Below are 23,556 nucleotides of genomic sequence, written 5' to 3'. Positions count from 1 at the left end.
AATTTGTCGTTAATAATCCACCCCAATTCAAAAATAACATCGAAGTGCATAGCTACAACACTAGAAGAAAGGGTGATATTCACTATTCTGGATTAAATCTCACTTTGGCACAGAAAGGGGTGAATTATGCTGCCAGAAAAATCTTTGGTCATTTGCCAAATAGTATTAAAAATCTGACAGATAGCCAACCAACATTTAAAAGCAAATTAAAAGAATTTCTGAATGACAACTCCTTCTATTCAATAGATGAATTCTTAGATATGAAGTACTAAAAAAAAAAAAAGAATTTGTGTAAAGAAAACTTATGTTAAAGTGACACGTTCCACATCATTACGAAACGTTGTATTCATGATCTATTCGATGGCCCTTCAAGGTTTTCATTAAATTGATTTCTGTTTTCACGCAGAATGGGACCAGAGATGGGTTCTCCTTGTGGTCTTTTTGTGTAACGGCAACAGCATCATCTAGATCCGTGTCATGGTGAGCTTCATAATTTTACGACTTGCCGATCCAACCACAGAATGAAGCCCAGATATAAAATTTGTGATGCTGTTCTTCTGTCGTTTTTTTAATATATCCGTAATTGCCGACTTACCAACCTTGTACTTATTATATAATTACCTCTAACCTTTTAATAATCTCGTATTTACCTCTCATAGGAAGGACACAAATTTACATTTGGGCATTTTATATCGGAAGTTTACTTTACGCCGTTAGCATTGACTCAAGTGATCTTACAGACAAGTACAGTTCGGTTAAGCCGTACGCGGTCGTTGGGTTGACCGACGTTCGGATAATCGATGCTCTGCTGTAAGTACAGTTTTCATTTGTTTGACACACAGCTTGTATTAAACAAGAAGACTAGGTCTGTCGTAATTTAAACGTACCTCTGTGTCTTCGGGCCCTGCTTTACAATGACTTTTTACTTTATGCACCTATAACAGATTGAATTGTAAGACACTTCTCGCCTTCTGTTGCTTATTTGAATAGATCTAAAAATGTTATTGTCGTAACCAGAACACTTTTTGGAGATGCCCTTCTCGGCAGAAAATTTCCACGGTTTCATCGTACTGCCTGACTACAAACTATAGCATTTAAACAAGTCAGCTGTACCACATGCTCTCTTGTGTCTAGATGTTTGTATCTAATTTACGTCACCAATTTGTAATGGACAGTTTCTTTGGGAAAATAAATCACGGAATAAACCACTACAACCTCAGGTTTCAAATGATCGCGTCGTTTCGCGACTGTGTTCAAAACGTGTGTACTGCATGCATAATGCATTCACGCCTATGGCCTGTACAGTGTTGGGGACCATAGAGCTCGTATTTCATTGGCTTGTCTTTCAATGCTTCATCCATCACCTGATATCAGTGTAAAGGACGAAGATATCTGGCTCACATTAGTAGACACATTTTACTTGCCGTATCTTTCGGTGAAACTCGGTTCCGGACTTACTCTTTTCCATGTTCTTCAGATATGTGTCTTCATTTGGTGGCGGGCCTGTAAGACAGGAGAGCAGAGCACCTGCCACAGTAAACATAACTGATTCCCATCCTTATTAGCCATTAAAGCAAACCTCTCTCAAACACAGCTACAAACAGCGCCTTTCGCATTGGGATATATTATTTCGCATCAAGTTTCACTTTCACACTCTCCTTCATCTATCATTCACGTGTCATGACCCGGAAACGGGCGAATGTTCGGCACTTGAGTAACTAGAGTAGACAGTTGGGGCTTTCGAGGGTGGGATGCTCGAATGAGTGGGGAGGAATTAGAGTGCAGTTGCTCGCCACGTTCAAAGTGGCTGTACTGACATCAGTTAGACTTTCGTGGAACTACACTCACTGAGTAATTTGGCCGAGCATAAACGCTCTGTGCAGATCTCTGATATCGACAAGCCAATGGAGTGCCTTTATGATGTAATGAAAATCCAAATGTGGAATGTGGAGGCTAAAACTTTTCTTGATCAGTGGATCCAGCATGCAAAAATGACAACATTTGAGACACTGATTCGAAGTGACCATCAGGTATACATGACATAAAAGTGGCACCTCATGGTGACTTATGCTCAAACTTTGACTGAACATTGCTGAGGAAGGATCACCAGCACTAAAGTATATAGACTGGTTAATGACTGAAACTGATGTGCCAAAATAAAAAATAAAAGTCACTGGAATGTCATGGACTGTTGAATGTAACAAAATTTTACTTCCGTGATGTGACATCTGTATAAACACTTATCCTCGTTATGTAGTCATTTCCATCTGGGATGCAAGGAAAAACAGTCTGGGCGAGTTGGGAACAAAGTGTATCAACACAAATGTTGCCTGATGCTGATCTAGGGTTGCAGATATCCAAGTGGGTGGTCACCACTGTAATGAACTTCTTTACCACATGAGAGACTGTTATAGAAGCCACTGCAGTGTATGACTATGACTATGGGTCACATGTGAAATGTCAGTGTGTGCTGAAAATGTTTGTCATGCAGAATGCAATATCTCAAATGCATGCACAATTCGTAGTACCTCAGCCAAGAACGGGTCAGACTGTCTTAAGGCTTGTGTGCAGATCTCCTTACCTGGAGCTAAAGTACTTACTACATCGTATATCAAATTTTCTGCATGTGATTTACCACAGAAAAGTGTGAATTTATATTTTCTACTGAAGCCCTTCGAATCTGCAATGCAAAATATGTGACTTATATGGCAACTAACTTGTGGTATTGTAAGAATTCAGGAGTAACTTCTACCACACGCATTTTGTTGGAAAAATGGTTGGATAATAAAGAGAATATGTCAGACAACAGTAACACAGATGATCAGACAGTAGGGCCAACTTTGAACCAAAGAATGTAGCTGTGGATTTGTAGACAACAAAAATGCTATTGATGATCTGGAAATTTGATATCATTTGTCACAAAGTGTGGCAGGAGGTGTTTTTGATGTACTTACCAACCTTCTTGAGCTCGTTGAATGGCTGAAATGCTGGGATAACTGGCAGCACCTGGGACTGCTGCAGTATATAACTAGTTAATTTCTTTATGATTCCTGATGCTGCCTAAGATGCTGCTGTGAAAGCTAAACCAATTTTTCCTCCACGATAGAGCTTGGAAAATCCAAACACACAGCTATCTTGTCACCAATACTGTAACTTTCATTTTAGGGGCGACAATATTTATTGAACACAAATAAACTTCTGCTACAGCAGATTAAAATGGTCCAGTAATTCATGAAACTAGATAATATCAGTTCTTGATGGAAATTGATGTAAACTATAGAACCTTACAGAAACAAATATGCAACAATACCTGACTAAAATTGATATAAGTGCAAGCACTACTACTTGATTATGGACACACATTGAAATAATAATATTAAGCAAAGTTCCACTTAACTCTTGTGGTGGTAGAAGCCACGCACTCATCAGCCCAAAGCATTATACCACAAGTCCAAAATGGTCCTAGTAAGCAGCAGTAGCAATAACAGTTCACTTTTATAGCGAAAGTTGAATAAAACAAATCCACCAATGGATTGCCATAGATTTTCCCATTATGGAAGCTTGTGTGAACAGCCTGTCATCATGGGTGTTCCCACTGCAGGTACCCTACTCAGACGTGGGTGATGTTTTGCAATTTGATACATTTGTATCTTTCATTTGCTTTTCCCTGGATTAAAATATATGCTGTCCCTTGAATTTTTACTAATTTAACCATGAAATCACAGCTGTGGATAAAGTGTCACTGTAGGTGACAAAAAATATGAGAAGGCACATATCAGCCCTGCTGCCATCAAAGACAGCACCTAAAATAAATTAAATACCAATAGTCTAGATATCATTTGGTGGCTCTTCAGCCAATATATTTAACATTTTAACCATTTAATACATAATGAGGCAATTTCTTGTATAAAACAGTAGTCTGTAAAGATTTGTTCTGTATCTGTTACTTCACTTACATACCATAATACAAAACTTCATTCAAAGTTAACATATTTTTAAATTCTCATTTTGGTTTTTGGAAAAGAAGTCCTATGAGAGCTAAAGAAACACTCAAATATATTACTTGAATTTTATTCATTGGCTATTATTACACTAACCTATATGGAAGCCATTGCAGAATTCCCATTACAAAAGGAAGACAAATGAATTTTGGAGAACAATGCTTCTCATAAAACACATGTTCTGTTATCTTTTGCTTACAATGTGTCATTGCACATATATTATGCTACACATCACATTGGACAGTTCACAATGTGTATGTCAAGTGCCCAAATGTACCATTAGAACTGATGTGGTTGTCTTTGAAATAAAATGAGAATTGTTGCATTTATTGGAATGGAAATTAGCTTGTGTCACCAAACTTCTTGTAACTAGCCCAGATGCTTCAGAAGCCGCACACCATTCATACGAAGTTGGCTCATCATAATCACAACATTAGGAACCCTGTAACTGCAGGATTACTAATAAAATTTTCTACAAAGAATGGCAAATATTTACAAAGTAATAACAAATTATTAAGGAGATGCTGAAACACAGATAGGCCGACAAAAAGACTGTCAAAAAATAAGCTTTCAGCTAACAATGCCTTTGTCAAAAATAGACAACACGAACACACACACACACACACACACACACACACACACACACACACACACACACACACACACACCCCCACACACACACACACACACACACACACACACACACAGAAGTGCAACTCTCACACACATGACTACAGTCTGTGGCAGCTGAAGCCACACTATAAGCAGCAGCAGCAGCAGCAGCAGTGCATGATCAGAGGCAACTGGGTGGGTGTAAGGAGGAGGCTTGGGTGGGGAGGGGGTGGGAAAGCAGTGTAGGGACGACGGACAGTGATGTGCTGCTGGGGAGTGTGCAGGGATGAGGTGGAGAGGGGGTAGAGCAGCTAGGTGCATTTGGCAGATAAGATGGAGAGTGGGGGGAGAGGTGGGGTAACAGAGAAGGAGAGAAGTAAAAAGTGCTTTACTGTATTAGAGGACTGTGTAGTGCTGGAATGGGAGCAAGGAAGGGGCTGACGGGTGAGGACATTGACTAATGAAGGTTGAGACCAGGAAGGTTACGGGAACATAGGATATATTGCAGTAAGTGTTCCCACCTGTGTAATTCAGAAAAGCTGGTGTTGGATCCAGATGGTACAGGCTGTGAAGCAGTCATTGAAATAAAGGATGTCATGTTGGGCGGCATGCTCAGCAACAGGGTGGTCGAGTTCTTTCTTGGCCACAATTTGTCTGTGGCCTTTCATGTGGACAGACAGCTTGTTGGTTGTCATGCCCACATAGAATGCAGCACAGTAGTTGCAGCTTAGCTTGTAGATCACATAACTGGTGTCACAGGTAGCCTTCCCTTTGATGGGATAGATAATGTTTGTGACCGGAGTGGCGTAGATGGTGGTGGGAGGATATATGAGACAGGTCTCGCATCTAGGTCTATTACAGGGATACGGGCCATGAGGTAAGGGTTTGGAAGCAGATACTGTGTAGGGATGGACAAGCATATTGTTTAGGTTTGGTGGACAGTGGGAGGGATAGGAAGGATAGTGTGCAGGACATTTTTCATTTCAGGGGACGATGAGAGGTAGTTGAAACCCTGGCGGAGAATGTAATTCAGTTGCTCCAGTCCTCGGTGAGACTCTGGGAGGTGGTGGGTGACTGGAAAGATAAGGAATTGGAGATTTGTTTTTCTATTAGGTTTGAAGGATAATTATGGTCTGTAAAGGCCTCAGTGAGACCCATGGTATATTTCGAGAGGGACCACTCGTCACTGCAGATGCGATGACCACAGGTTGCTAGGCTGTATGGAAGGGACTTCTTGGTATGAAACGGGTAGCAGCTGTTGAAGTGGAGTTATTGCTGGTGTTTAGTAGGTTTGATATGACAGCGGTAGTGATATAGGCATCTTTGAGATGGAGGTCAGCATATAGGAAGTTGGTTTGTTGCATTGAGTAGGACCAGGTGAAGCGACTGAGGTTTTGGAGGAAAATGTGTAGGATGTCCTCACCTGAGTCCAGATCACAAAGATACCATCAATGTATCTAAACCAGGTAAGGGTTTTAGGATTATAGCTGTTTACGAAGTATTCCTCTAGATACCCACGAATAGGTTGGCATAGGATGCTGCCCATAGCCATACCCTGTATTTGTTTGGAGGTAATGTCTTCATAAAATTGTAATGTTCCATCCTGACTTTTCTATTGTTTAATAAATTATTAATAAATTTGTAGTAAAAGCATTTGTAAAATATTGAATGTTAGAGATTATCTAGGTTTGAAAAGTGTGTTTGAAGGAAATTTGGAGAAAATAACACTCGTTGCCAATAACATAAAGATACGTACACTAATTAGATCTGAGATCAGTTATCACTACATTAGGATTATGCATAAGAAGATCTCCCTTGTAAATAACCACAGTTTTGGAACTCAAGTAACAGAAAAACTGTTGAATGTGACTGGAACACAAGATGCGATAAACATAAAATCATACAGTGCTATCAGAACTGTAGAGCTTTCGTATGAGAGAACATCATCCAGTTGCAAGGCCACAATACTGAACATGGCACTTTTCTCACTGATGCAGAATATTTGTACTAAGAGACAGACTCTAACTACCAGAGACTGTGGTCATGCATGTGTGAGTTGCATTTGCGTGTGTGTGTGCATGTGTGTTGTGTGTGTGTGTGTGTGTGTGTGTGTGTGTGTGTGTGTGTGTGTGTGTGTGTGTGTGTGTGTGTGTTCCCTATTTTTGACAAAGGCCTTGTTGGCAAGAGATTAACTTTTTGTTGTGCCTCTCTGTGATTCAGCATCTCTGCTATGTAGTGAGTAACAACTATCATTTTCATTTATTGTACTATGAGGTTGATGATATTTGACAGAAAAGAGCAACATTTCCTGTTGTGACTGTCTGGTGGAAAGTTAAAAAAAAAACATACAAAAAGTGTGGAAAAAATAATTTAAAGCAAAAACATAACTGTGATATTTTACATAATAAGTGATGATATTTCCACCAGAATCTGAATGTGTGTAGTGAGTAAACATGTACAAATGAAGTATTTGTTTCGTCATATGATAGATTAAGGTAAAAGCAGATTTTCTGTTGCATAAATGGCGAGTAAATTTTTAGTTAAATAATAGTAAAAAGTATGACATAATTTTCTAATTTTCTAGTGTTTAACATCTTGGTGACACCAAGGGAGAACAACACTTACAGTACCTGACTTTTGGTGTAAGAATTCTAGACTTACTGCTACCACATACATTCTGTTGGAAAAATGGATGGATAATAAGGAGAATATGTCACACAAAGTAACACAGAATGATCATATAATGGGACCACTTTCAAAACAAGTAATGTAACTGTTTTTGTTTCACTCACTAAGAGCATGAAAGGAATCAGATTTGTCAGTGAGCATGAATTACTTCAACATACAGTATAAATAAAGGAGAATATAAGATGAACATTAACAAAAGCAAAACGAGGCTAATGGAATGTAGTCAAATTAAATCAGGTAACAGTAAAAGAATCAGATTGGGAATGAGATGGTAGTAAATGAGTTTGTTATTTGGGTGGCAAAATAATTGATGATGGCTGAAGTAGAGAGGGTATAAAATGTAGACTGGCAATAGCAAGAAAATCATTTCTGAAGAAGAGAAATTTGTTAACAGTGAATATAGATTTAAGTGTTAGAGTCTTTTCTGGGGGTACTTGTCTGGAGTATAGCCATGTATGGAAGTGAAACATGGGCAATAAAAAGTTTAGATAAGAAGAGAATAGAAGGTTTCAAAATATGGTGCTGCAGAAGAATGATGAAGATTAGATGGATCCATCACGTAAATAATGAGTATGTACTGAAGAGTCTTGTCTTGGGGTGACAAGACCGCTGAAGGGGTCAGTTAATAGGACTCATTCTGAGGCATAAAGGAATTACCACTTTAGCCTTGGATGAAAGTGCTGCGACACACACACACACACACACACACACACACACACATAGATGAAGACGAAGAGATGAATACAGTAAGCAGATTCAGAAAGATGTAGGTTGCACTGGATATTCAGAGATAAAGAGGATCACACAGAACAGAGTAGCATGGAGGGCTCCACCAAACTAGTCCTCACAATGACGGCCAGAACATCAGCTTCAATAATGTACAAAAATATATCAGGATACAGTGATACTAAATCCATGTCTTGAGTATTGTAAACATCAATACCTCTTCCCTAATAAAAGAAATTGATGCAATTAAGAAAACTACAATACAGTACCTTGATCATGTCTATGAGCAATTGCTTCCCCTGTGTGATCTCTGTGAAACATTTTGGCTTGAATAAATACTTGACTGGCTTCCTTTGGCATTGAGACTTTGCAAAGGTGATATTCTCATAGTCTGATGTGGAGATATTCTTGTTTGCTGTGGAGATACTCTAGTTTGTAGAGGAGATATTCTTTTTGGATTATTTAAGGCATTCAGCAAGGTGTTCTGATTCAATGTCATTTCTGTCATGTGATCCATCCTATAACAAATTTTTGCATCATAAAATGAAAAGATTCTGACATTAGTTGTTGAAAAGTAGTTAAGTACTCTCCTTCCCATTGTAATGTAACAGCCAAAGACTCACATATAGTAATATACAATACATCTCATTACTTATCATCACAGTACAAGGTATTTAGTGTAATACTTGATATGTTATATCCTTTATTGCATAAACTTATGCAGGGTGAATTATACAATACTTGAACAAAAATGTCTTAGTAATTACATGCTTTAAAATGCATACATGAAGAGCTATGAGCATTTATTCATTTTCAATACATTGAAACAAATATTTTCTCTAGCAAGCCCTTTGCTTTCAATATTTTGGGAGGAGGTAACATGGACCAAAACAAGAACAAAATGTCCAGTAAACTTGGGCTCTACAACTATGAGCAGTTTTTCAGTACAAGAGATGTGTTTCACAGTAACTCGTAAGGTATGGGGTTTAGAGCACATATTTACTGGACAATTTTATCTTGTCTCAGTCCATATTGTTCACACTGCTACCACTCAGATTCTGAAGAGCACAGAGATTATAGTAAAAGATGAAGAAGTGCATATGGCTCTTAAGATATGCATTTTAGAGCCCACATTTAGTGAGACTTTTTGCTTCTATTGTCAGGTAATTTCAGCTGTTTACATTTACACCATTAATTAAGTTGCACCCTGTAATTACAAATGTATTTATTCCTTCTACAGTTATTATTCTTTATCTAACACTATTTGGAATAATTAAATGTTCTGTAAATGAAAAGTTAGTTATATTATTTCATTCACAAAATTACAGTAGTTTGGAATTTCATTTAGGCAGTTTTCCATTTTGTTGAAACAATAATTTCTAATCCAGAAAGATGATGGTTCACTTGTATAATACAGTTTTCTACAACTAATGGAGAGAAAATCTAGAAAAATAAGTTGTAATGTTGTGGCTCATTACTGAAACTGTTCAGTAAATAATAATCTTTAATAGAGATTAGTTAAAGTTGGCAGTACCACATAATATAACTTTAGTATCAAAGTCTCTGTAATTGACAGTGATCAAAATAATTATGTACTTCAACACCAAAATGTATATGTGATATTAACTATTATAGGCACTCATACTGCAATATTCTATACTCAAAGATCTTTCAAATCTTGTTTAAAATATGTCTTTGTTCTCTGTTGAGCTTGATGTCTTGTGTGAAATTGCTTGTTTAGTTCTCTTTCCATTGTAATTAAAATATCATGTAAATGTTAACAACACCTACGTTCATTACAGTAATATTATTTAAAGAACCACAATAGTTTCTACTCAGGGCAGTACAGTTTTCAATTCAGTTTCTGTCAAGTTTTTGCACATTTTGTGACAGTTATAATTACTGTTTGTAAATGTAAAGTTACAAAATTACAAATAAATCATTGACAGTGAGAAACAGTAATTCTTATGGGAAAATCATTTATTAAGTTGTAGAAATGCAACAGAACTCCAAGAGATTCACCTAAATACTTCCTGCGGTGAATGAAGATAATGTTTTAAACTGAATATCAAAAATGGACACCTTGAACTGAGCATTTTAACTACAAATTTTTCAGTAATATGTTTCCTGCTCTAGATGATATCATCTAATTACCTACTAGTACACGTAATCAGTGTTGAGTACAATGCAAAATACAAAATGTGAATGGTGTACTGTTTGAGGGTACGATGATATTTCGCCATACAGCAGCCCATAAATTATGGAGGATCAAGAAAAGTAAATAAATGGTAATTAAATTTAACAACATCAATGGAAACAGAAAATACTTTTATTTGAGTGTTTTGAGGTGAGAAACCAAGATAATAATTAAACATGTAATAAAGGAGATTAAAAAACAAATAAGAGACAAGGTAGATACTAAATTGAATGATCAATAAGAAAAGAAGTCTATTCTGTAAAACATATCATGTGGAAAAACCCTTTAGGCATTTCTAATGAAACAAGGTGTGCATTAACAGAACAAAGTATTTGTTGGAAAATATTGTTATAGTAAATAGTAACAAAAATTAAAGTGTTATACTCAGTTTTTACTTATAAATACTGAAAAGAAATCTTCAAGACTGAAAAATGATGATACTTTCTCATATATTTATAGGACAGATCAATAAATGATACAGCACACACACACACACACACACACACACACACACACACACACACACACATAGATAAATACAGTGCTGTGGACTACAAATATCTACATTAATACAATGTTACATGTACAACTATTACACTTTAATATACAAATCATTGCCATAAACTGTTTTTTAATTTGTTGTTGTTGTTGCGGTCTTCAGTCCTGAGACTAGTTTGATGCAACTCTCCATGCTACTCTATCCTGTGCAAGCTTTTTCATCTACCAGTACCTACTGCAACCTACATCCTTCTGAATCTGCTTAGTGTATTCATCTCTTGATCTCCCTCTATGATTATTACCCTCTACGCTGCTCTCCAATACTAAACTGGAGATCCCTTGATACCTCAGAACATGTCCTACCAACCGATCCCTGCTTCTGGTCAAATTGTGCCACAAACTTATCTTCTCCCCAATCCTATTCAATACTTCCTCATTAGTTATGTGATCTACCCATCTAATCTTCAGCATTCTTCTGTAGCACCACATTTCAAAAGCTTCTATTCTCTTCTTGTCCAAACTATTTATTGCCCATGTTTCACTTCCGTACATGGCTACACTCCATACAAATACTTTCAGAAATGACTTCCTGACACTTAAATCTATACTCGATGTTAACAAATTTCTCTTCTTCAGAAACACTTTCCTTGCCATTGCCAGTCTACATTTTATATCCTCTCTACTTCGACCATCATCAGTTATTTTGCTCCCCAAATAGCAAAACTCCTTTACTACTTTAAGTGTCTCATTTCCTAATCTAATTCCCTCAGCATCACCCGACTTAATTCGACTATATTCCATTATCCTCATTTTGATTTTGTTAATGTTCATCTTATATCCTTCTTTCAAGACACTATCCATTCTGTTCAACTGCTATTCCAAGTCCTTTGCTGTCTCTGACAGAATTACAATGTCATCGGCGAACCTCAAAGTTTTTATTTCTTCTCCATGGATTTTAATACCTACTCTAAATTTTTCTTTTGTTTCCTTTTTGCTTGCTGAATATACAGATTGAATAACATCTGGGAGAGACTACAACCCTGTCTCACTCCCTTCCCAACCACTGCTTCCCTTTCATGCCCCTCGACTCTTATAACTGCCATCTGGTTTCTGTACAAATTGTAAATAGCCTTTCGCTCTCTGTATTTTACCCCTGCCACCCTTAGAATTTGAAAGAGAGTTATTCCAGTCAACATTGTCAAAATCTTTCTATAAGTCTACAAATGCTACAAACGTAGGTTTGCCTTTCCTTAATCTTTCTTCTAAGATAAGTGGTAAGTCGCTATTGCCTCACGTGTTCCAACATTTCTACGGAATCCAAACTGATCTTCCCCGAGGTCGGCTTCTACCAGTTTTTCCATTCGCCTATAAAGAATTCACGTTAGTATTTTGCAGCTGTGATTTATTAAACTGATAGTTAGGTAATTTTCATATCTGTCAACACCTGCTTTCTTTGGGATTGAAATTATTATATTCTTCTTGAAGTCTGAGGGTATTTCGCCTGTCTCATACATCTTGCTCACCAGATGGTAGAGTTTTGTCAGGACTGGCTCTCCCAAGTCCGTCAGTGGTTCCAATGGAATGTTGTCTACTCCGGGGGCCTTGTTTCGACTCAGGTCTTTCAGTGCTCTGTCAAACTCTACACGCAGTATTGTATCTCCCATCTCATCTTCATCTACATCCTCTTCCATTTCCATAATATTGTCCTCAAGTACATTGCCCTTGTATAGACCCTCTATATACTACTTCCACCTTTCTGCTTTCCCTTCTTTGCTTAGAACTGGGTTTCCATCTGAGCTCTTGATGTTCATACAAGTGGTTCTCTTATCTCCAAAGGTCTCTTTAATTTTCCTCTAGGCAGTATCTATCTTACCCATAGTGAGACAAGCCTCTACATCCTTACATTTGTCCTCTAGCCATCCCTGCTTAGCCATTTTGTACTTCATGTCGATCTCATTTTTGAGACGTCTGTATTCCTTTTTGCCTGCTTCATTTACTGCATTTTTATATTTTCTCCTTTCATCAATTAAATTCAATATTTCTTCTGTTGCCCAAGAATTTCTACTAGCCCTCGTCTTTTTACCTACTTGATCCTCTGCGGCCTTCACTACTTCATCCCTCAAAGCTACCCATTCTTCTTCTACTGTATTTCTTTCCCCCATTCCTGTCAATTGCTCCCTTGTGCTTTCCCTGAAACTCAGTACAACCTCTGGTTCTTTTAGTTTATCCATGTCCCATCTCCTTAAATTCCCCCCTTTTTGCAGTTTCTTCAGTTTTAATCTACAGGTAATAACCAATAGATTGTGATCAGAGTCCACATCTGCCCCTGGAATACAGAGTAGAAACTGTGGTCCACCAGAAATGACTTCAGCTTTTTTTTAAGAAGCTGTCGTGCTTTACCAACTTGGTGTTGTTAGGAAGATGGTTGTACAATTGTGTGCCTCTATGAAGGACACTCTTCTGGTAAGCTGATGTTCTGGCATATGAGACATGAATGTTATTGCCATTTATTGTTGTGTAATTGTGCACAGAGCTGTTCAGCTGATAGCCATTGGAGTTTCTTAAATATTCTCTTACAAAAACTATTGTTTCAAATAGATATAGGCATGGAAGTTTCAGTATCTTTAGAGTAGGAAAAAGAGAACAACATAAACCTTGCCTCTTTATGTTGCAGATTATTCTGATAGCTCGTTTCTACGTTTTGAAAACAGATTGACTACAGGGTGCATTCCCCCAAAATATTATTCCATATCGTATTGCTGACTGGAAATGTGTGTGATATGCCTGTATTACTATTTCTCTATTACAGCTTGTGCTTAGTATCCATTGCATGTAACAGATTGATGATAGCTTGGCTGTAAGAGCTTTAATGTGTGTATTCCACTTGAGATCACTCTGCAGATATATTCCTAGGAACTTAACATCATCAACTAATTTTACAACTTTGTTGTTTATAGGGGTATATATGGAAGTTCATGGCCATCGATTTTCCAGTATTCATTATAAGTTTATTTTTTTCAAACCAGTGTGTTAGCTCCGCAATGATGCATCTGTAGTTAATTAAAGTTCTTTGTGGTCTGACCCTGTAATCAAAATACTGGCATCATCCGCAAATGAAGTTTTCTCTTTGGCATGGACAGTGTCATTCAGGTTATCAGTATACATAACAAAGAGGATAGGACCTAATATTGATCCTTGTGGCACACCATATTTGATGGTAGTTTTTTATGTGTATGTTGTTGTTCTTGAAATGTTATCAGCTATTGTGTCTCGTTTGAGAACAAATTTTTGTTGCCGGCTAGTAAGATATGATCTAATCCATTCATTTGGAATACCTCTAATTCCCTTTCTTTCCAACTTACATATTAGAATAACATGATCTAAAATGTCAAATGCTTTGGATAGGTCCAGGAATATTCCAGTAGCCATTTCATTTTCATATACAGCTTTTAGATTGAAGTACAAATATTCATAGACTGCTGTGGTTGTGGCTCTAGATTGCGTGAAGCCATGCTGATTGTTTGACAGCAATTACATAGCTGTTGTTTATCTCTTACTTCTTTCTTACTATTTCATTAGTTTTCTGGTAACTGTCAAAGAATGACAATCATCTATCTCTGCAGTCAGATTAAAGACCTATTTTTAATGAGGATTATAACTCAACAATGTGTCCAACAGGGATTTTTGTTAAAAATGTAGATGATATGATAATTCCTACAGGGAGTACCTAATGAAACATGCTTCCCACTTTCCTTCTATTGTTCAAGAATCTTCAGCCTCTTGCTATCTGTTTACAGGTAGTTAAGGATGTCTGAAATAGAATACAGAATCTCAGTCTCAGTTTTAGTCAATCAACATTATTTTTGTACCCAGTACCCTCATGGAGTAAATTTCAACTAACTTGAAATTGATTCTTTTGTAATCACTGTTAGCCACAAAAACCATTACAGAGTAAATATGTTAGATAGTGAACATGAGAAATGAAAAAAATTTCAGAGACCTCAACAGACTCTGTGTTTATCTACTTTATACAGTTTTTTAATTGATCAACTTTGCAGAATAAATATTTATTGGCTTTAGTAACATTGTTGCAGGAGATAATTCTATAGTACAACAAGTGAAAGTATGCAAAATAAGCTAGCAGTATTGTCTGTAGCTTGTAGGAGTAGGAAGGTCAGAGAGAGTAGGAGGTCAAAGATAGTACAATGGTAAGCCCTGTGCTTTCTTCAGTCCAGAGATGATGTGGACAAAAGTGGTAAGTAAAGATGGATTAACAGGACAAGAAATGAAACAAGTAGTATAATTAAGAACCAGGAGGAAAAGGAGACATGAAATGAACCATCAGGGGGATTGGGGGTGAAGAGGGCGAAGAACATAGATGAGAAAAAAAGTAAATAATTAAAAAGACATAAATGACAAACAAAAATAATATATAATAAAACAATAAAAACAGTCAAAAAGAGAAGGAGATTTGTACATAAATAGTGATTAAGATGAAGAAGGTGATAGGATGTGAGGATACGTTGAAGGACAAGTTCCCATCTGGTTTTCTGAGAAACTGATGTCTGGTGGGAGGATCCAAATAGCCAACATGACACAGCAGGCACTTAGGTCCCTTGAGTCATACTGTAGAGGATGTTCAGCAACTGAGTCGCGAGTATTCCCAGGGTGGGCAGTTCTTCTATGACCATCACTCCACTCAGCCATTTTAGTGGTTACCATTCACTTATGAAACACTGTGCAGCAGATACATGTTAGTAAACAACATGGGTGGTTTCAAAAGTTGCTCTGCCTTTGATTGTGTAGGATTTATCAGTGGTGGGGCTTTTGGTCAACATCATGATATGCATACATTAGAATGTTTGACAAGGATTTAAAGGAAGTTAGAATGGTGGTGGAAGGCGACAGCTGGTGGGAGAGAGAGTCTCATTTCAAGGCTTGACTTGAGAAAATCAGAGCATTGGAATAGTGTTACACTGAGGCATTCGAGGTCTGGATTATGCTGAGAGACAAAGGGCTTGCTTCAGATTTTTTGGATGTGGGAGCTGTACTAGCCAGGAACAAGAAGAGATTTTTTTGCCAGAGAGAAAATCCTGGGACATGATGTCAGTGTAGATGCTGAGCAATTCAATAGTGGAGCAATTATCTCTTGAAGGTAAGTATAGACCAGAAACTATGTCTAACAATGTTACAAAAATAATAATTATTAATAATATCTTTCTAAGTTAATTTTGTTGTGGAGATTGGCTATTGTGATGTAATTTCTCTTTGTTTAACGTGTATATCACTTCTGCACTAATACTTGAAATTTCAAATGGACAAAACTACATGTTTTATAATATTAAGTTGTACATTATCTCCCACAGTTTGAACGTAAATGAGAAAAGGGGATGGAGAGGCGTAATGTCCGATGAGAAGCATTCACCTGGTCCTAAAGAAAGGTATCCTGTCAGGGAGATTAGCTACAGTTACAGATAATAAGGGCCAAATACACTAATAACAAATAAATATTTCAGTCTCAGGGCTACTTGGACGTACCAAAGTAGCTACTGTCCAAAGAGTAGCAAGAGAAATTCTTATTAGAAGAATTGATACACTCATTTCTCCAGCTGATTTCATTTCATGTTCTGTCTAATTAATTATGCACAGTTGCACTTTTCTTTTTACTTAAATAAATCCAATATCATTATCTAGCAGTATGCGTCAGGTGTCCAAAGAGGGCACAGGACGTCTTCTGCCCATTTTATTGAAAACCATAACCAGTTTTGACCCCCAAGGTCATTAAGTAATGGTATAGGTCAGGCATCCTGAGACAGCGCATGGGATGATCCCTTCCTGTGCCCTCTCAGGATGCCTCACATGTGCCACTAGATAATGTCCTAGGGGACAAAAACCGGTTGGTGTTTAAAATAAGACGAATAATGCAATTGATGTGGACATTTTCTTCAAAATTGTTACAACATTTGTGGAATTGTAACCAAGATGTTACACATGCTGGACACGAAATGTTTTACATATTTACTTATTGTTAATTTACATTGCATAACATAAAATATTTATTATTGCACTATATGATAAAGATTTTTTGGAAAAAAAGCAAAATCCTGTAGAGAATTTTCAATTTTACAAATGTATTACACGACTTGCTTGACATATAGGAGGGCAAAATTCTAGAATACAATAAAAAATAAAATCTCTGTGCTAGGATGTAAAGAAGTAGTTGTAACACTGAAACAAGGCACAGTTCTTTGATTTTATCTCCAAATTAAAACTCAAAACAAATGTTTATCATAAAAACTGTCAAAGGAAATACAGCAATATATTGAAACATCCACTGTTACCAAAGGCAACACAATTGTACATATGTCCTCTTAAATGCCAAAACAAAAAGCAGATATGAATTGAAGTTTCTTAAAAAACTTAAAATCAAAAAGAAAAAAAAAAACATGTTTTTGGATTAAATATTTATTTGAAGCTCAAAGCGGAAAAATTATAGCTAATACTGCAAAAAAGAGAAATCCAATACCACCAATTCAATAAAAAAAGACTCACAGAAGGAAATAGTATATGTGGTGAAGAGCAGTGGACTTCAAATGAGAAGGCAGCAAGTGGCTAACAGGAAACAGTTCTCTGTTTAGCACCGCTTTCTACATAAACAGAAACATATCAAACTCCACTACCAATTCCATCTGAGAGATAACCAGTTACAAATTTAGTAAATGATACTTAATCATTCACTTTTGTCAACTACCATGGACAAATCAATGAAAATTGATCCAAGGATAATGTCAAAGTTCTACATGGGAACTCTAATAGTGAAATAATAGAAGAACTATCATTCTACATGATAGTAAGAGAGTATACCCAACACAAAAGAACAAATAAAAATGCTGTAAGACTGACAGAACTTCATAAGTCTGCCAGTCCAAAATTGCTTCCTATTTCCCTTCACAACAGGCTTCACAGAAGGTACAAGAGCTATAGACCCCTAAAGTCAGCAACTAATGAATTTTAAATATATCTGAAGAATCCCAATTGTTTTCACAGTATTGAGACAATATACGTATAAGCACTGAGTTTTCTCCCTTAAATATATTGTTTTCACTGGAACATGGAGCCTACATTGAAGCAGTGATACGAATTATGACAACAATAATAGTGTAAGAAACGATGAGCAGTGCTTGTAATACCAATTCACAAAGCTTAATCAGTATTACTTCAGTAATTCATAGCTTTACAAGTAAAAAGTTATGTCCACTGACTGAAAATATTAACCAATAAATAACAAATACTAAATCTCCAGTGAGTCAGGGAAAAATCTAGATTAATACCTGTTCATAAGATTAGCAGGCTCGGGCAGATGTGGGGAATATCCTGGAGTGGATGGAGTTTTTGGTGTTCCAGGAGTCGTTGACTGAGATGAATAATGTCCTGGTTTTCTGAAACCCAAGCACAATTGGAAATGAAGAATGTGATTGGAAACTGTTTTTAGATATAGGGTGCATCAAAACAACATCAAAAGATGTTTAGAGGCTGTAGAGGAGGTAGTGGGGAAGAAGTCACTGTTAGGAACCCTTGTCCAGAAACATCATGTAACATAACAATAGCATGCCAAACTTATGGTGTCTAACACCTACCTCTAGGTAACTTCTTCTCCAATAAATGTGATTTTATACATTGATGTCTCCACTATCATTTCAAAAAAATGGTTCAAATGGCTCTGAGCACTATGGGACTTAACATCTGCAGTCATCAGTCCCCTAGAACTTAGAACTACTTAAACCTAACTAACCTAAGGACATCACACGCATCCATGCCCGAAGCAGGATTCGAACCTGCGACCGTAGCAGTCGCGCGGTTCCAGACTGAGCGGCTTAACCGTGAGACCACCACAGCCGGCACTATGATTTCAGTTAGCAGTCCCTACAGTGTTGTTATGACAGGCATGAACATGTTTGATGACATCTAACATTCAGCCCCATTGTGACAAATTATGATTCTGATCTACTAACATTGAAATGCACGTTTGATGAAGAAGGATTGACCTAGTGGCAGGTGTTGCAACCTATACCTTCTATGCTCTGGATTGTTACTAGATGATGTTTCTGAACATGAATTTATTCTTCGAGACATTCTCTATTACTCTTCAAAATTTATAAGTAATAATTTTGTACAGCCTATTAATATAAACTATATTTTCTTCCAAGTGAGTAGTGAAGAATCTTTTTGAGTTGATACAACTTGCTACAAGCTTGTAATACTGGTCTAATTAACATTTCAACAATGTACAGGAAATGACTCATTATTAATACTGAAGCAGGGGTATGAAAATGCGCTACTACAAAAAAAGATGAGAACTGAAGAGTAGTGAGAAATAAGTACCTGAAAAGAATCTATGACTCTAAAAGATATATGAGGGTATTGTTTCCTTCATATATACCACCTCTACCTTTGTAAAATAAATTTATAAGTTTTCAAGATGTCTGAGAAGTGTAGAGGAGATTGCAGCTCTTCATTAAATAAACTATAAAACTATATTTTAAAAATAATGACATCAGAGAAAACAGGAGGAAAAACCTCATTCTTTGTAGATCTACACTCCTGGAAATTGAAATAAGAACACCGTGAATTCATTGTCCCAGGAAGGGGAAACTTTATTGACACATTCCTGGGGTCATATACATCACATGATCACACTGACAGAACCACAGGCACGTAGACACAGGCAACAGAGCATGCACAATGTCGGCACTAGTACAGTGTATATCCACCTTTCGCAGCAATGCAGGCTGCTATTCTCCCATGGAGACGATCGTCCAGATGCTGGATGTAGTCCTGTGGAACGGCTTGCCATGCCATTTCCACATGGCGCATCAGCTGGACCAGCGTTCGTGCTGGACGTGCAGACCGCGTGAGACGACGCTTCATCCAGTCCCAAACATGCTCAATGGGGGACAGATCCAGAGATCTTGCTGGCCAGGGTAGTTGACTTACACCTTCTAGAGCACATTGGGTGGCACGGGATACATGCGGACGTGCATTGTCCTGTTGGAACAGCAAGTTCCCTTGCCGGTCTAGGAATGGTAGAACGATGGGTTCGATGACGGTTTGGATGTACCGTGCACTATTCAGTGTCCCCTCGACGATCACCAGAGGTGTATGGCCAGTGTAGGAGATTGGTCCCCACACCATGATGCCGGGTGTTGGCCCTGTGTGCCTCGGTCGTATGCAGTCCTGATTGTGGCGCTCACCTGCACGGCGCCAAACACGCATACAACCATCATTGGAACCAAGGCAGAAGGGACTCTCATCGCTGAAGACGACACGTCTCCATTCGTCCCTCCATTCACGCCTGTCGCGACACCACTGGAGGCGGGCTGCACGATGTTGGGGCGTGAGCGGTAGACGGCCTAACGGTGTGCGGGACCGAAGCCCAGCTTCATGGAGACGGTTGCGAATGGTCCTCGCCGATACCCCAGGAGCAACAGTGTCCCTAATTTGCTGGGAAGTGGCGGTGCGGTCCCCTACGGCACTGCGTAGGATCCTACGGTCTTGGCGTGCATCCGTGCATCGCTGCGGTCCGGTCCCAGGTCGACGGGCACGTGCATCTTTCGCCAACCACTGGCAACAACATCGATGTACTGTGGAGACCTCACGCCCCACGTGTTGAGCAATTCAGCAGTACGTCCACCCGGCCTCCCGCATGCCCACTATACGCCCTCGCTCAAAGTCCGTCAACTGCACATACGGTTCACGTCCACGCTGTCACGGCATGCTACCAGTGTTAAAGACTTCGATGGAGCTCCGTATGCCACGGCAAACTGGCTGACACTGACGGCGGCGGTGCACAAATGCTGCGCAGCTAGCGCCATTTGACAACCAACACCGCGGTTCCTGGTGTGTCCGCTGTGCCGTGCGTGTGATCATTGCTTGTACAGCCCTCTCGCAGTGTCCGGAGCAAGTATGGTGGGTCTGACACACCGGTGTCAATGTGTTCTTTTTTCCATTTCCAGGAGTGTATTTAATGGACAATGGAGTTCAAATTAGTAGTGGCAACTGAAATTCTGTATTTCAAAACAAGTAATCTTGTCATATGAAAAAATGAAGGTACAGGAAGATAACAAACAATAGTAATAAAATGTAATTGCTTGTAACTACTGTAGGAATCTTATTATTTGTGCAATGACGAAAATTCTTTTTACTAACCAGTTCTCTTGCTTAAATTAAACATGGAAAACATCAATATGTAATTCGCTGAGGAAAGTTTACTGAAGAAATGCTTGACATCAGAATAAAATGATTACTATGTACCAGCATAAGAGAGAAAAACACTATTCATAATAACTATCTGACACCTCTCCCAGAGAAGTAATTAATGTTGTATCAAGCAGAGTCTTAAGGTACATGGAAATTGCCTTATTTTATGCCATAGATTCTGGAAGAATTTAATTTTATAATTACAGTAACAGCATGGTGTTAAATTAATGAGACAGCTAGTTCTAAGGCTTTCTAGAGAATATCATCAAAGAAATGATTTAGGAATTTGATACTCATAAATAGCAATGTGGTTATGAAAATGTTATGTTACAGTAAAATAATGAAAAGGCAACCACTCACGTCTAGTGGATTGATGTATGTCACACAGAAACACATAATAGAAAACAGCATTCACACTAACAATAGCTCTGTTTTTATCAACAGTACACAAATTCACACACACAAACATACAGACTCCCAAAAAACATTCACATTCACTAAAATCAGTTTTTCATGACCTTAGGAGTGTGCATTTGGGCCTCTGTGTTGTTATGTGTGTGAATGGCTACAAAAAGAGCAAGCTTTGAAAGCTAACATGAATGTTGTTTTCTGTTAATTGTTTCTGTGCTCCATGCATCAAGCCACTACAGGTGAGTGGTTGTCTTTTCCTTATTTTATGTATTACTCCATCAAGGACTTCAGTAACAGAAGATAAGTAACAGGTATTTAATACAAAATAGGTAGCCAGAGATTTCTCAAAGTAGCAAATCTGTCATTTCTACTGTGATATAAAACTGTAGATTCCTAAAAATATCAGCCCCTGGAAGAAGTATACAGGAGTGAAATGATAATTTATTGTTAATTAATAGTATAGATATATTTTCTAACAGCAAGCACTAGATCTATACCTAATCAACAGCTCCAGAAGGAAGGCCCTTTGTTCATCATAACCCAAGTTTCCCCATTGCAAATGTGGACTCTTAACATAAACAACCCTTTTGGCTACAACATGACATTGATTCCTTTCCAAATAGATCTTTTCACTTATATTTTCTTTATCAGTTTTCTTCATGTGATCAAGTTTTCATACTAGATTTCTTTTTAAAAATTATCCATGGCATTAATAATTTCATTGGAAGTCAGAACCAAATCTTATTTCCAGTGATGTAATAGGTTTTGTGCAGAGACCTTCTATGAACCAATCTCACTAAACTTTAAATCTAAGCAGTGCTCAACTTACTTTTCAAAACATTCTTTCAAAATTATTCTGAAACAACTGAAGTGCCAAAGTCAATCCAAAAGATCAAAGACCTTGATGCATGTAAATTGTTTATTCCAAAAAATGATACTTCAATTAATATCAATTAATTAGAAGAACTTTACTAATGCATCAATAACTTAAAAAAACTTTAATACTTCGTCTTCAAAAGATCCAAGTCAAGGTTTTTAATCTATGATTGAAATACAAGCTTCAAAAATTCAATGCCCACACTGAAGTACATGATAATGGAGAGAACAAGATATGTATCTCATTCAACAACCATCCATAAAATTGAATGCTAAGTGAGTTTGGAGTATCCTCAAGACCAATGGGTGTGATTGACAATAAAACAGTGTGTTTCAGTTATTTGCTGCTCTGATAAATATTACAAAAGACTGTTCAAAATGAGCACCATCAACTTGAACAACTGAAGAGCCAGTGTCTGCATGGCAGGTTAGTCATGTTCAAAGGAAAATGTGTGGCATGTTCTGTAATCTAATTCCTTCTCTGGGTCTACAGTGCTAGAATACACTGCAGTTCTCACATAGTCCCAGAGAAGGGGTCTAACTGAAAAAACAGAGGCATCATCAGCACTTGTGCCCAATATTAAACTGAATACACCCAGAAAAGGTACATTAAATATATCATCTGTTACCTGTATTGTGTAGAAACATCTGAAGGAGAAACAGGTGACACAGGGGATTTAAAATCTCCAGGTCCATGACCTGAGTTCCTGCAAAGATTACATTGGTTTACATGAATTACAATTTAAAAGAATTTAAAGTAAAAGAATTTTTATTTTTATAAAAAAAACTAAAAAATATCATTGGTTATAAGGAAGAAAAATTACAATTCTACTATAAAATAAGTATATTATTTCAAGATAAGTTTGAAGGACTATTAGATGTATAAGCCAGAATTCAGTATTTAAATTTGTCTCTTAAACAAATAGCTTAGCTCTAATTACATACAAATAATTTCTAAATTTATTTTTTCTGTGAAATCCATGTTGAAGTCCCAGTCATGACATAATTTGAACTTTTCATATTTAGTGAACATTCCACGAAAAATAAAATAATTTAATCCTCAGTAAAAATCATAAGGCGGTGGTGAAGTTGGAACTCCCTTCTGTACCCATTCCCATGGGATTGCCACTTCCTTAGTACACTGTCCAACACAATTAAAGGGTCACTTTTTCAAAACTCTGTAACTGTATGCAGTTATGTTGCAGAAATTTGAAATCTGACTCAAAGGTGTCTACAATCTTCCTATGTAACTGAGCAAAAGCGTGGCATCAGCCTTGAGCTCAGTGATGC

The 23,556-nt window shown here is 37.5% G+C and overlaps 1 protein-coding gene across 5 annotated transcripts in view; it reads right to left on the bottom strand.

Annotated features, from left to right (window-relative positions):
* Positions 1 to 3,827: 3,827 nt before the first annotated feature.
* LOC126272719 (zip homologous protein 2-like) overlaps positions 3,828 to 23,556 on the bottom strand; it is a 136,967-nt gene continuing 117,238 nt past the window's right edge. Inside the window, exons 7-10 of one of the 5 annotated variants that reach the window (XM_049975760.1) lie at positions 22,896 to 22,973; positions 18,054 to 18,161; positions 8,297 to 8,545; positions 3,828 to 4,449 (exon numbers count right to left, since the gene is read on the bottom strand). In XM_049975760.1, coding sequence (XP_049831717.1) covers positions 8,308 to 8,545; positions 18,054 to 18,161; positions 22,896 to 22,973 — 424 coding nt within the window. In that variant the 3' untranslated portion in view covers positions 3,828 to 4,449; positions 8,297 to 8,307. The remainder of the gene's footprint in view (positions 4,450 to 8,296; positions 8,546 to 18,053; positions 18,162 to 22,895; positions 22,974 to 23,556) is intronic. The other 4 variants (XM_049975761.1, XM_049975764.1, XM_049975762.1 and 1 more) reach the window with 4 other exon arrangements.

This window comes from Schistocerca gregaria, chromosome 5, assembly GCF_023897955.1.
Source record: "Schistocerca gregaria isolate iqSchGreg1 chromosome 5, iqSchGreg1.2, whole genome shotgun sequence".
Classification (NCBI taxonomy): Eukaryota; Metazoa; Arthropoda; class Insecta; order Orthoptera; family Acrididae; genus Schistocerca; species Schistocerca gregaria.
Note: the sequence above shows the minus strand (reverse complement) of the source record. Positions and strands in the feature narration are given on the sequence as shown.